This window comes from Somniosus microcephalus, chromosome 8 (assembly GCF_052327205.1).
Source record: "Somniosus microcephalus isolate GS21.2 chromosome 8, FLI_Smic_1.0, whole genome shotgun sequence".
Lineage (NCBI taxonomy): Eukaryota > Metazoa > Chordata > Chondrichthyes > Squaliformes > Somniosidae > Somniosus > Somniosus microcephalus.
In genome coordinates, this window is record NC_140994.1 from 31785735 (window position 1) to 31799680 (window position 13946).

Below are 13946 nucleotides of genomic sequence, written 5' to 3' on the forward strand. Positions count from 1 at the left end.
ATGGTCGACGAGAATGCGTTACAGGCCACGTTTCCCTACCTGGACAACGTGACCATCTGCGGCCATGACCTGCAGGACCATGACGCCAACCTTGATAAGTTCCTTCGCACGGCCCAACTCCTAAACCTCACGTATAACAAGGAAAAGTGCATATTCCGCACAACCCGCCTCGCTATCCTTGGCTGCGTGGTGGAACACGGAGTCATCGGTCCTGACCCTGACCGGATGCGCCCCCTGATGGATCTTCCCCTGCCCCACTGTCTCAAGGCCCTCAAAAGGTGCCTGGGCTTCTTTTCCTATTACGCCCAGTGGGTCCCTCATTATGCGGACAAAGCCCGTCCACTTATCAAGTCCACTTCCTTTCCCCTGACGGCGGAGGCCCGCTCAGCCTTTCACCGTATAAAAGATGACATTGCCAAGGCCACCATGCACTCGGTGGACGAGTCCATCCCCTTCCAGGTGGAGAGCGATGCATCCGACTTTGCCCTGGCCGCTACCCTTAACCAGGCGGGAAGACCCGTGGCCTTCTTTTCACGAACTCTCCAGGGCTCCGAACTCAGACACTCTTCTGTGGAAAAGGAGGCCCAGGCCATTGTGGAGGCGGTGCGCCACTGGTGGCACTACCTGGCTGGAAAACGATTTACCCTGCTTACTGACCAGCGTTCAGTTGCTTTCATGTTCAATAATAAGCAGGGGGGCAAAATCAAAAATGACAAGATTTTGAGGTGGAGAATTGAACTTTCCACCTACAATTACGACATCTTGTACCGGCCCGGGAAACTCAACGAACCCTCAGATGCTCTATCGCGAGGCACATGCGCCAACGCGCAGATCGATAGACTACGGGGCCTCCACAACGACCTCTGCCACCCGGGGGTCACCAGGTTCTTCCACTTCATCAAGGCCCACAACCTGCCTTACTCCATCGAGGAGGTCAGGACCATGACCAGGAGCTGCCCTGTCTGTGCAGAGTGCAAGCCGCGCTTCTATATGCCTGACAGAGCAAACCTGATCAAGGCCACCCGCCCCTTTGAGCGCCTGAGTGTCGACTTTAAAGGGCCCCTCCCCTCCTCTGACCGTAATGTGTACTTCCTCAACATAGTTGATGAGTACTCCCGTTTCCCTTTCGCCATCCCCTGCCCGGACATGACCACCGCTACGGTCATTAAATGCCTGCACAACCTCTTTGCTTTGTTCGGTTTTCCCAGATATATTCATAGCGACCGGGGCTCGTCCTTCATGAGCGATGAACTCCGTCAGTACCTGCTCATGAGAGGTATTGCCTCAAGCCGGACCACCAGCTACAACCCCCGGGGGAACGGACAGGTTGAAAGAGAGAACGCGACGGTCTGGAAGGCGGCCCTCCTAGCCTTAAAATCTAGGGGCCTTCCGACCTCCCGTTGGCAGGATGTCCTACCTGATGCACTCCACTCCATCCGGTCACTGCTGTGTACTGCCACCAACGCCACCCCCCATGAGCGAATGTTCATTTTTCCCCGGAGGTCCACATCCGGTACCTCACTACCACACTGGCTGACGTCCCCAGGGCCCGTCCTGCTGAGGAAGCATGTAAGGTCCCACAAAACGGCTCCCCTGGTAGAGAAGGTTCACCTCCTCCATGCCAACCCCCAGTACGCCTACGTGGCATACTCGGACGGGCGGGAGGATACAGTCTCCATTAGAGATCTGGCACCCTCGGGGTCCACTGACCCGTCACCATTGCCCTCCACCACGACCCCCTTCGACACGGCCCAAAATTCAGTAGACCCAATTCTCACCCCTGTCCATTCCACCCCAGTAGACGGCATGCCGCGACCCCAGGACCCGCCGGAGTCCACTCGCCCACCCAACACCAAAGGGGACGATACGCCGGTGCTCGATCCCGTTCAAGACGCGTCGTTGGAAGCTGTACCATCTCAACCGTCGCCACGAAGATCTCGACGGCAAACGAGGCCGCCCGACAGACTCACCTACTCGAACTTTTGATACACTTCACCCCGCCGGACTTAATTTTAAACGAGGGGTGAATGTGGTAAACCACTGTCGTTCACGGTGTTCACTATTGTTGTTGTTGTCGTTCACTCTTGTTTCACTGTTATACCTGACTATGCCTCAGCTGACTCCGCCCTTGGCTACCTGGTATAAGGACGGCTGCACGGCAGCTCTCTGCCATTCGGTTGTCCACTAGAGGCGTAGTCCTGATCTGTTTGTAGTTGCATTCAGTAGTTAATAAAAGCCTGTTGTTCTGAACTCTACTCAGCCTTTTATTAGAATCGATAGCGCATCAGGGTTCACTTCGACATCCCCATTATGTCCTTATAATGGCAGCAGAACAGGGGCAAGAGGAAGAAACAGTGAGAGGGACACATAGGATAAGGAGAAGAAAACTAACTGGGAGGTATTTTTCCACCAGAGTCTACGGACAACACTGCATCCCGATAATGTCTCAGAAGAGGTCTGCTTAAGGAGGCAATAGTTCAGTTAGGAGGTGTAGAAGAAAGTCAATCTCCTCTAGCAAACTGCCCTCCAAACATCCTCTCAAACACAAAACACAAAGAACTGAATTACTTCTGAACACTGGACTTCATCTCGTGAAGTGTTTTTACTGTGCACATATATGTTTACAGCAAGTGCTTTTTACCACTGTGCCTAACCCTGGTGCCTCTCCATGCTGTCCTTAAACCTATCCTGGTGCTGCAATCACGTGCTACCCGAGGGCCAGGGATGCCGTTGTGCATGGCTGCGCTATGACATCATGAACCATTTGGGACACAGGTGGCCCTCATCCCAGAGCTTCCACGACCCCAGAGGACTCTTCAACAGATTGTGTCGCCACTGCAGGTGCAGGAGCAGCCTGGTCCTGTATCTTGACACCTACATGAGCAGGCAACTGAGAAGGCTGGCTGGAAAGGTCACATGAGCTGTCTTCAGGAAAGAGGATGGCATCACGAAGGCGTATACTAGCCACACCACTTGGATCTGAGTGCCCATTGATCAGCGAGCAGGCAGACCTGATGGTATCAGTTAGATCCTGCAAACCCTGTGAGATGGTGTCCTGTACCTCTTGGAAGCTGTTTACCATTTTTCTCTCCAAATGGTCCCCCAAGGCCTAAAGGCCAGTGATAAAAGCATCTACTGTGGATATATTGGCTTGAGACCTCTTTACCAAGGAAGATGTTTGCACATGTTCGTGGTGCCATCACCTACTCCAGGTAGCACTGCATTGTGTCAAGTCCTTCTCCGATACTGGCTCTGAGAATTACATTGGACTCCACCGTGACTCCTGCCATCTGTTTTATGAACACCAAAATCATCCTCTGCACCACCATGTCGGGTGTGATGCTCATCCAGCATGCTGTTTAGAACAGAACCCCATACATCTCGGTCAACAAGCTCAGGCGCTAGAGGCTGACTTTGACAGAACCTCTACCCCCAGCTGTCAGGTCCCACTTTCACCTCTGACACTTCTTGCACCACAAGGGTAATGTAAGAAGGGGTGACAAATATATAAAAAGGCTCCAAAGAAGGGTGAGGGGGAGCAGGTAGCTTACTTTGGTTACTGTGGTAAGGTCATTAAACTTTTTCCTGCACTGCAAAGGGGTCCTGGGGTTCAAGTGGGTGCAGCCATTTCCACAGCCACCTCCCTCTACATAGTGCATACCACTGTCATGACCGGTCTTTGGCCCCCAACTCCAAACAGACCATTCCTCCTGCTCCGTATCTCTATTATGAGGATATGCAGGTCTGGCTTCCTGCGCTTTGTCATTTACTTCTTCAATCTATAACCCTCTTTAGGTAGCTGCTGCACCAGCTCCCTGCATCTCTTCCAAGTATTCTCATCCCCACCCCTTCTAACCCCTCACTCTCCCTTCCCACTCATTCCTCTCCATTTGCAGCCCTTCTCTCAATCCCTGCCGCTCTCCCCGTCCCCACCGCCCCCCAATCAAGTGTATCTGAGGCAATGCAAGCTGTATTTACATCGGCTATATGGCGTTGCCTATTTGAATTATCTGACCCCACAATTTACATTGGGGTTATGCCATCACCTGAAGGCAGGCAGATGTCCGGCTCTACCTTAGCTCTCATGGCACCATTATGAGTTTTGGTTCCAGTTGGTCCATCTATTCAACCCATCCAATTATCCACTTTTTTCCCTGTAAGATATCTCCATATCAATAATAAACTTTATTGGCCCAGAATTTGCGATGAGAATAACAGTGAGGCTAACAGCGCTCACTGTTATAATGGTGGAGATCTGACAGCAACTTGTGGAGTACGCACATGCGCAGTTAAAAGCGGAAATCCAGAAATTGTTGTCAGAGATACCCTGCTCCTCCACAGGATGACCTGTTACAGTCCTCACCGATGGACTCGGCATTGAAATGACTGCAACGGCGTGAACTTGTTGTACATGCCCACTAGTTCCCCACTAAAAATGGCTGAAAAAGTTAGGGCTGGTGCATTCAGGAGTAAGTCAGTTTTTAACAGTGTAATAAGTGATAATTACTGCTGAACAACCTCTCTGGCCCTGAAAAATTAATTTTATAAGTGTGCAGTCTCATTCCCTCAGAAGAAAATTAGTGTTGAAGATTTTTTTTAAATTTATTTTTTAGTTTGTTTTCTCTCTTTTTGCTCTCTCCCTTGATCCCATCTGTATTTCCCAATCTTTATTTTGCTTTCTGTACATCATTTAAATCTAATTTATATTTCCTGCTTTATACTTCCTGGTTTGGACTCTGTGGGCTGGATTTTCATGTAGGAGGCAGGATTACAACTTTCGGGGTTGTAGTCCTGCCTCCATCGAGTTCTAGCCAACCCACGTGATTTAGACTTGATTGACCTTGTTGAGCCCGCCCAGCGGCCTCAGCAGGCCAATCAAGGGCCACCCGGCAACAGGTGACGTCACAGATTGATATTTCATCTGTCAAGACCTTTTGACAGATGGAAATATCAGCGTTTCACAGCTGTTTGAAGCTGTCAAACACTGACAATCTGCACTCCAGGTTAATTCCTTCCTCTCAGGATGATTTAGAGATCTCCCCGGAACAGAAAACTGAATGCTGGAACTTTTGACAGTTCGCAGCCATTCTGCTTTCTGTGCCGGTGAGATGAGGGACTCCCGAGACCTGAGGGAAGGAAGGCTGTAAAGGTAAGTAAAGGTTAGTAGAACTTCTTTAAACACTTTACACAGACCAAATACACTTACCTCTGCACTCATGTACCCATCACTCACCTGAACACCGGACATCTCGACCCCTCCAAGCCCTTCATCCCGACGGTCCGCCTCGCTAACTTGGTGTGGTTTGGAGCCACCGGGAATCCCACAATTCAACAATGAAAATAGGGATTAGGCTAAAAACTGCCTGTTAACTACCTGTTAACAGGCAGTTAATTAGCACTAATCCCCTTCCCGCCTCGGGGAGGTGGCTCCCAGCACAGGTCAGGTACCCTCCTCATGTGAAACTGGCATGGAGGCGGGTTGGGGGCGGGATGGGTTCATGCCCCCCCGATTTCGAGATTTTAACCCCCCACACGCCTCCAATCCCAATGAAAATCCTGCCCTGCGTGTCACAGTGAGGATTCTTCAATCTGATTGGTTGAAGAGCCTCACTGTTGCTTTCCCTGTTCATACACGCCACAGATCCCCTGTAGAGGGCACCACTGAAACAGACACCGGATTAGGGGGAATCTCCACTGACAACAGTCTGTGGGCAGCTGTTAGGGAGGTGAACGGCGAGCGCCATTCCTTCGCCGCTGAGACCAAAATACGGACCAATATCATACATCCTTTCAGATGGCAAGAATTGTCTAATTCCTTTTGAAACCCTTTCAAGTTTATTGTTCAGCTACCTGCACTGGTAGTCTGTTCCATATGTTGGTTGCCCATTTGCTAAGAAAAGTTTGTCTCAATTGCCTTTTTCCTTTAATGTTCCTTATCATGAATTTGTAGCCTTAGTTCTATCATTCCCTCTAAAGTGCAAAAACATATGTTTCCACATTTTTGAACCCTTTCATAATCTAAAAATCTTCAACAATCTTCCCTTTATCTCCTCAACCAAAGTTTCACCAGAACCATTCTTTCTACCAGCCAATCTTTGGGTGGCATTGACAACGGCCATGGAGATGACCACCACCTAGACTGCCACGCCCTTCCAACTGCAGAGAATGTTGTGCTGCAGGGACAGAAAATAAAACTTAAATGAAAAAAAAATTGGCAGTGTGTGGCACTCTTCATTCAATTATCTTTGAAGATAAATTTCAGTCAGTACTACAACATTTAAACATGTGGTAAAGGTGTGTGTATAGACATAACATTGGTCTTGTGTTCTATTTTAGCTGGATTCATCAGAACGGCATTCAGGGGCATCAGAGAGTGGGAACAGTACTGATGGTGGATCTGTGCATGATGCCTTAGAGACCAAGGATGGTAGGGCAAGCTTTTTCTATCAGTAGATGCAATGGGTTACATTTTTGTCTTTATTGTTTGGATGTAAAGCATTGGACGGGTGGAGCACAGAGAAAAATCTTGGGCAGGGTATATTCCACACCAGTAATGGAAGCTACCCTATTTTCCTTCTATTAACTTAAATGGAAGGAAAATTGAGTGGGTTCTGTTATAGGCGTGCCCAATGTTCCAGTTAATGTTTTTTCCATGCGCTGTCCCTTTAACTGGCTGGGCGGCCCATTCAAATTTTCGCGTATGCGTGGTTTCTCCCATGTAAAAGCCGGTGAGTGGCCTGCGGGGGTCCTCTAGACTGCACGCAGCTTAACAGGAATGTTGGGGGTGCCCTCCGTTTTCCTCTCTGCTCTCCGCCCAGGTAATGCTGGGTACAATTCTACCCGCTATGATTTGTTAATTAACTGACCAGTTACAGTCAATTCTATTGGATATTGAGTTCAGAAATGAATAGGGCATGACAAAGGCATGGGATTGTTCTTGCCCTTTTACAACCCATCTTCTCTTGGATGGTTATATGATGAACATCTGCTAGAACAAGGAAAGGCCATTTTGCCCATCAACCCTGTTCCTTCTGCTGACCATGGTGCACTCTGCCCTATTGTGAACTTTATCCCACTTAATTTGCTGAGAGAAAGTTTTGCATAATTTGTCTCTGATCCAAAATTTAACACAAGGAACATCAGAACATCTATATAGCTTTACAGGCTCCAATACTGCACCTTAGTGAGTTGTTTTCTACTGATGATATATCCACATTTCAGCAAGACAGGAGCCAATGGGCTGGATTTTGTCAATGGGGAGCTTTTGGAGGCGGGACTCACACTTTTTGGGTTTTAGTCCCGCCTCCATCGACTTGTGGCCAACCCACGCTATTTTCCCTTGATTGACCTTGTTAAGCCCGCCCAGCGGGCTTAGCAGGCCAATTAAGGGAAGGCCAGTTACAGGTGACGTCAGCGAGTGCCGTTTCATCTGTCAAGAGCTTTTGACAGATGAAATGTCATCGTTTGACAGCTCTGTGAAGCTGTCAAACACTGACAATCTGTCTTCTAAGTTGTGTCTTTACTCAAGACTCAATTAGAAATCCTTCCTGACCAGAAAGCAGAAGGCTGCAGCTTTTGACAGTTCAGCGGCCATTCTGCTTTCTGTGCCGGTGAGCTGAGGGACTCCCGAGACCTGAAGGGAGGAAGCCTGCAGGAAGAAGTAAAGGTAAGTAAAACTTATTAAAACACTTTACACACACCGCACACACTTACCTCTGCACACATGCACCCATTACTCACCTGCACACCCGACATCTCGGCCCCTCCGACCCCCGCAGACCGATGGCCCACCTCGCTGACGCTGGCGAGGTTCAGAGCCGTCAGGAAGCCCACACTTCAGGGCTCAAAATAGGGATTAGCAAAAAAACTGCCTGTTAACTACCTATTAACAGGCAGTTAATTGGCATTAATCCCCTTCCCGTCTCGAGGAGGCGGGACCCGGCGCGGGTCGGCTACCCGCCTCCTGACAAGATTGCATGGAGGCGAGTTGGGGGCGGGTTGGGCACCCGCCTCCAAATTCTGCCATTTTCCCGGCAGTCCCGCCTCCAAACCTGCCTCCCCAGGGCTGGCAAAATCCAGCCCAATGTATTTCCTGTGGTATTTGGTCACCTCTACCTCTACTTTTCCCTAAACTTCAATCCCTTTCGGTGGCAAAGGTTTATCCATCTTTTTCTTAAAATTAATTAATCGAATCATTAATGCCTGGGTTGGAAGCTTGTACCATATATTCACTACTACATTGGAAAAAATATTGTGATTTTTTGCCTCACTTCAGCCTCATTAATTTTGTACTTTAGTCCTCTTGTTCTGTGCTTACAGTCCAAGTTAAATAGCCTACTTCCATCTATATGATTCATGTCGCTGAGTATTTTAATACCGGCTCATGTTTCCTCTTAGTTGCTTTTCCCTCCAATGAAAAATGATTCAGTTCTGTGAGTCTCTCCTCATCCTTAATTTTGTAAACCCTAGAATCTATTTCCTTGTCTGATTTGCTGATTTACATTGTTGCATTGTGTACCTGCTTTTAGATTTTTGCAGGGGTTTATGCTAGATGTACTGCCTGGGCTCAGCACCAACTCCAACAAACCTCATATCCCCTACAGACCAGTGTATGCTTTTTTTCCTGTCCAATATGTAAGTAAATTTAGTGAGACCCAGGAATCTCACAGAGAACCCCTGTCACTATAGTCCGACTTACTGGAATATATCCCCGTCACCACATGACCTTTTCGTCTTTGGTAGGTAGATTGAATATACACTATCAGGGGGCATAGTTTCAAGGTAAGGGGCAGGAGGTTTAGAGGGGATTTGAGAAAAAACTTTTTCACCCAGAGGGTGGTTGGAATCTGGAACTCACTGCCTGAAAGGGTGGTAGAGGCAGGAACCCTCACAACATTCAAGAAGCATTTAGATGAGCACTTGAAATGCCATAGCATACAAGTCTATGGACCAAGTGCTGGAAAATGGGATTAGAATAGATAGGGCTTGATGGCCGGCGTGGACACGATGGGCCGAAGGGCCTCTTTCTGTGCTGTATAACTCTATGACTCTATCAGATTGAGGGTCACGCTATAAGCTAATAGACATATTTATTTAACATTAAACAAGTAAATGAACAGTATTCAGTACAAAATGTATATGTATAGTGCTTACAGCCTTCACTGTTCTACTCAAAATGTCAAAACAATAAAGATACTTTGGTTACTTGACATAAAATTGATCGTTGATACAGCGGCACTTATGTTTTGTGTGATGAAAAGCTACCGCGGAGTTTCTGCCTCGCTCATTCTCTCTACTGGCTTCAAACCCACCGACTCATTGAGTTCATGGAAGAACATTTAAGCCCACAGTGGGAAGTTCTACAAAGAATTGTTGACACTGCCTCACATACAGACCCGACCCATGTCTTCACCCCAGATATAACAATCCATCAAAACCACTGGCCAGGATATCAGTCACCTAGGATGTTTAGGGTTGAATTGGATGGCTTAATTCATAGATCTGCCCCAAATATTTTGAATTACCTGCTAAACAGGTATAGTGTGAACAATCAAACCATACATACCAAGGACTTGCATAAAGAATTTAGATTAAAGTCAGGCTATTAGGAGCTCAGTGCAAGCCTCTGCCTTGTTTATGACGAGGTGAATAGAGGGCCCACAAACAGACCCTGGTGTAGATCCTATGGTTAATGTCCCAGACCAAGATTTTCTACATTTATCATCGCCATTTCTTCTTTATTGCTACGTTGGTTATCAATCCAGTTTCTGCCTGATCCAGAAGTCTAATCGGTGTTGAATTCCCTGAATTTCTTTGTAGCACATGTATTGCTGATCTCTCGATATGAGATATGTTACAGATTCACAAGCTAAAATAATTCAACCGGGAATTCACAAATGGAGGCGGATGTAAAGAGTTCATAGAATCATAGAATCATACAGCGCAGAAGGAGGCCATTCAGCCCATCGTGCTTATGCCGGCTGTTTGAAAGAGCTATCCAATTAGTCCCACTCCTTTGCTTTTTCCCCATAGACCTGCAAATTTTTCCTTTTGAAGTGTATATCCAATTCCCTGTGGAAAGTTATTATTGAATCTGCTTCACCCACCCTTTCAAGCAGTTCATTCCAGATCACAAGTACTTGCTGCGAAAATAAATTTCTCCTCATCTCTCCTCTGGTTCTTTTTCCAATTATCTTAATTCTGTGTCCTCTGGTTACTGGCTCCCCTGCCAGTGGAAACAGTTCACTTAACACATCTGACATTTCCTGATCTAACTTCTTACATAGCGGGGGAAAAAACCCCTGGACCCCTCACTTATATGGAGATACATTTAGCTCTGCAGGAGACATCAAAAAGACAACATTAGTGATGGCATATTTTACCCAAACATCACAGTCAGATGGCACGGGGCCTTTAGAGAACCAGCCATTTGATTTTGTTCTCTGACAATGACAACTTGTATTTATATCGAGCTTTTAATGTAGTAAAACGTCCCAAGGCACTTCACAGGAGCGTTATCAAACAATATTTGACACCGAGCCACATAAGGAGATATTAGGGCAGAGCTTGGTCAAAGAGGTAGGTTTTAAGGAGCATCTTAAAGGAGGAGAGAGAGCTCGAGAGTGGAGAGGTTTAGGGAGGGAATTCCAGAGTTTGGGGCCTTGGCAGCTGAAGGCATGGCCGCCAGTGGTGGAGCAATTAAAATCGGGGATGCTCAAGATGCTAGAATTGGAGGAGCGCCGATATCTCGGAGGGTTGTAGGGCTGGAGGAGATTACAAAGATCGGGATAGGCGAGGCCATGGAGGGATTTGAAAACAAGGCTGGGAATTTTAAAATCGAGGCGTTGCTTAACTGTGAGCTAATGTAGGTCAGCGAGCACTGGGGTGATGGGTGAACGGGACTTGGTGCGAGTAAGGACATGGGCAGCAGAGTTTGGGATGACCTCAAGTTTATGAAGGGTAGAACGTGGGAAGCCGGCCAGGAATGAGTTGGAATAGTCAAGTCTAAAGGCAACAAAGGCATGGATGAGGGTTTCAGCAGCGGATGAGCTGAGGCAAGGGCAGAGTCGGGTGATGATCTGAAGGTGGAAATAGGCAGCCTTAGTGATGGCGTGGATATGTTGTCGGAAGCCCATCTCAGGGTGAAATATGACACCAAGGTTGCAAACCGTCTGGTTCAGCCTCAGACAGTTGCCAGGGAGAGGGATGGAGTCGGTGGCTAGTGAAGGGAGTTTGTGGCGGGGACCAAAGATAATAGCTTTGGTCTTCCCAATATTTAGTTCGAGGAAATTTCTGCTCATCCAGTACTGGAAGTTGAACAAGCAGCCTGTCAACTTAGAGACAGTGGAGTGGTAAGAGAGGTGGTGCTGAAGTACAGCTGGGTGTTGTCAGCGTACATGTGGAACCTGACGTTATGTTTTCAGATGATGTCGCTGAGGGGCAGCATGTAGATGAGAAATAGGAGGGGGCCAAGGATGGATCCTTGGGGGACTCCAGAGGTAACAGTGCGGGAGCAGGAAGAGAAGCCATTGCAGGTGATTCTCTGACTATGACTAGATATATAAGAATGGAACCAGGCGACTGCAGTCCCACCCAGCTGGATGACGGTGGAGAGGCGTTGGAGAAGGATAGAGTGTTAAACCATGTCAAAGGCTACAGACAGGTCGAGAAGAATGAGGGGGGACAGTTTACCTTTGTCACAGTCACAAAGGATGTCATTTGTGACTTTGATGAGAGCCATTTTGGTACTGTGGCGGGGCAGAAACCTGATTGGAGGGATTCAAACATGGAGTTCCAGGAAAGATGGGCACGGATTTGGGAGGCGACAGCATGTTCAAGGACTTTGGAGAGGAAAGGGAGGTTGGAGATGGGGTGGTACTTTGCAAGGATGGAGGGGTCAAGGGTTGGATTTTTAAGGAGAGCAGTGATGATGGCAGATTTGAAGGATAGGGGGACATTTCCTGAGGAGAGAGAACCGTTAACAACATCAGCTAACATGGGAGCCAGGAAGGAAAGTTTAGTGGTCAGCAGTTTAGTGGAAATGAGGTCAAGGGAACAGGGGGTGGGTCTTATGGACAAAATGAGCTTGGAGAGGACATGAGGGGAGAAATAGAGAAAGATGCAAGTTCAGTGCTAGGGCAGTGGGGAACCTTAGAGGAAGTTTGGCCCGGCGGGCTAGGGGAAGGGAGGGAAGCGACAGAGGCAGCTGATCGGATGATCTCAAGTCTTATTGACCAAGAAGTCCATGAGTTCCTCGCACTTGTTTTTGGAGGTGAGGGTAGAGGAGACAGGGGAGAGGGTTTTAAGAAGACGGTTAGCAGTAGAGAAGCCAGGGTTATCTTTGCATTCCAGGATGATGCTGGAATAGCGAGCAGTTTTGGCCGAGGAGAGCAGGACCTGATAGTGCTTTATGTGGTCCAGCCCAATCTGGCAGTGAATGGTTAAACCAGTTGTCTGCTATATCCGTTCAAAACAGAACTGGTACTGTTGTTTCTGAGATAGTACTACCTTGTGTCATTGTTCCTACGTATGTTAAAGTTCTTCTCACGGTGTGATAAATGAACAATCGGGTGTATACACTCTGATTTTTTGCTATTTTTAAAACAATAGCGTTACTTCAGAGTTACAGGAAAATACAGAACAGAAAAAAGTATCAAAGGAAACCTCACACCCACTGATTCAGACAGACAGCTCCTTTTTATCTCTATCTGTGTTCTAACATTGTTTATAAATTCTAAAGTAAAACAGACTCAAGTAGAAAAACAATGCTGTATTGTTGAGTAATCTTTGTTTAAACATAAATCCATTTTTTTGCTTTGAATCTCTTTTAAGTATTTAGGACTTTAGGTAAGCTGTTCCAATACAGTTACAACACTGGCATCTACCCAACAATGTAGAAAATGGCTGAGGTATGTCCTGTCCACAAAAAGCAGGACAAATCCAACCCGGCCAATTACCACCCCATCAGCCTACTCCCAATCATCAGCAAAGTGATGGAAGAAGTCATCAACAGTGTTATGAAGCGGCACTTACCAATAACCTGCTCACCGATGCGCAGTTTCGGTTCTGCTAGGACTTCTCGGCTCCAGACCTTATTACAGCCTTGGTCCAAAAATAGACACAAGAGCTGAAGTCCAGAGGTGAAGTGAGTGTGACTGCTCTTGACAGCAAGGCAGCCATTCGACCAAGTGTGGTACCAAAGAGCCCTAGTAAACCCAAAGTCAGTGGGGAACAAGGGCAAACTCTATAGTGGTTGGAGTCAAACCTCACACAAAAGGAGATGGTTGTGGCCAATGTTCTCTCCAAATTTTTTTTTTGGGGGCCTCGCAGCCCATTTAACGGGCTGCGCGGCCCTTTCAAAATTCCGCGCATGAGCGTTTTTTCCGTTTAAACACCGGTGAGACATTGAGCCGGCTGCACGGGAGCTCCAGAGCGCTGCGCAGTCGTGCAGCTTAAAGGCCACATTGGTTGTGGCTGTTGGAGGCCAATCATTTCAGCCCCAGAACTTTGCTGCAGATGTTCCTCATGGCAGCGTTCTAGGCTAGATCTACAGCTACTTCATCAATGACCTTCCCTCCACCATAAGGTCAGACGTGGATCTGTTCGCTGATGATTGCACAGTGTTCATCTTCATTTACAATTCCTCAGATAATGAAGCAGCCCACAAGCCCACAACAACAAAAGGTCTCATTAAGAACATAAGAGCATAAGAAATAGGAGCAGGAGTAGGGCATTTGGCCCTTCGAGCCTGCTTCGCCATTCAATCAGATCATGGCTGATCTTCTACCTCAACTCCACTTTCCTGCACGATCCCCATATCCCTTGATGCCCTTAATATTCAAAAATCTAGCGATTAAAAAGTCAATCCTGCAAAAAAAGGTCTCATTAAAAAGTCGATTCTGCAAAAAATTTAATCAAAATTAAAAAAAAAGACTTGGCCATGGAAA

General features: G+C 47.4%; 1 protein-coding gene across 2 annotated transcripts in view; it reads left to right on the forward strand.

Moving 5' to 3' along the window:
- The window catches only part of afap1l2 (actin filament associated protein 1-like 2), a 301922-nt gene that overhangs the window by 260254 nt on the left and 27722 nt on the right, over positions 1-13946 (forward strand). For both annotated transcript variants that reach the window (XM_085994440.1, XM_085994441.1), the window contains one exon: positions 6337-6427. In XM_085994440.1, coding sequence (XP_085850566.1) covers positions 6337-6427 — 91 coding nt within the window. The remainder of the gene's footprint in view (positions 1-6336; positions 6428-13946) is intronic.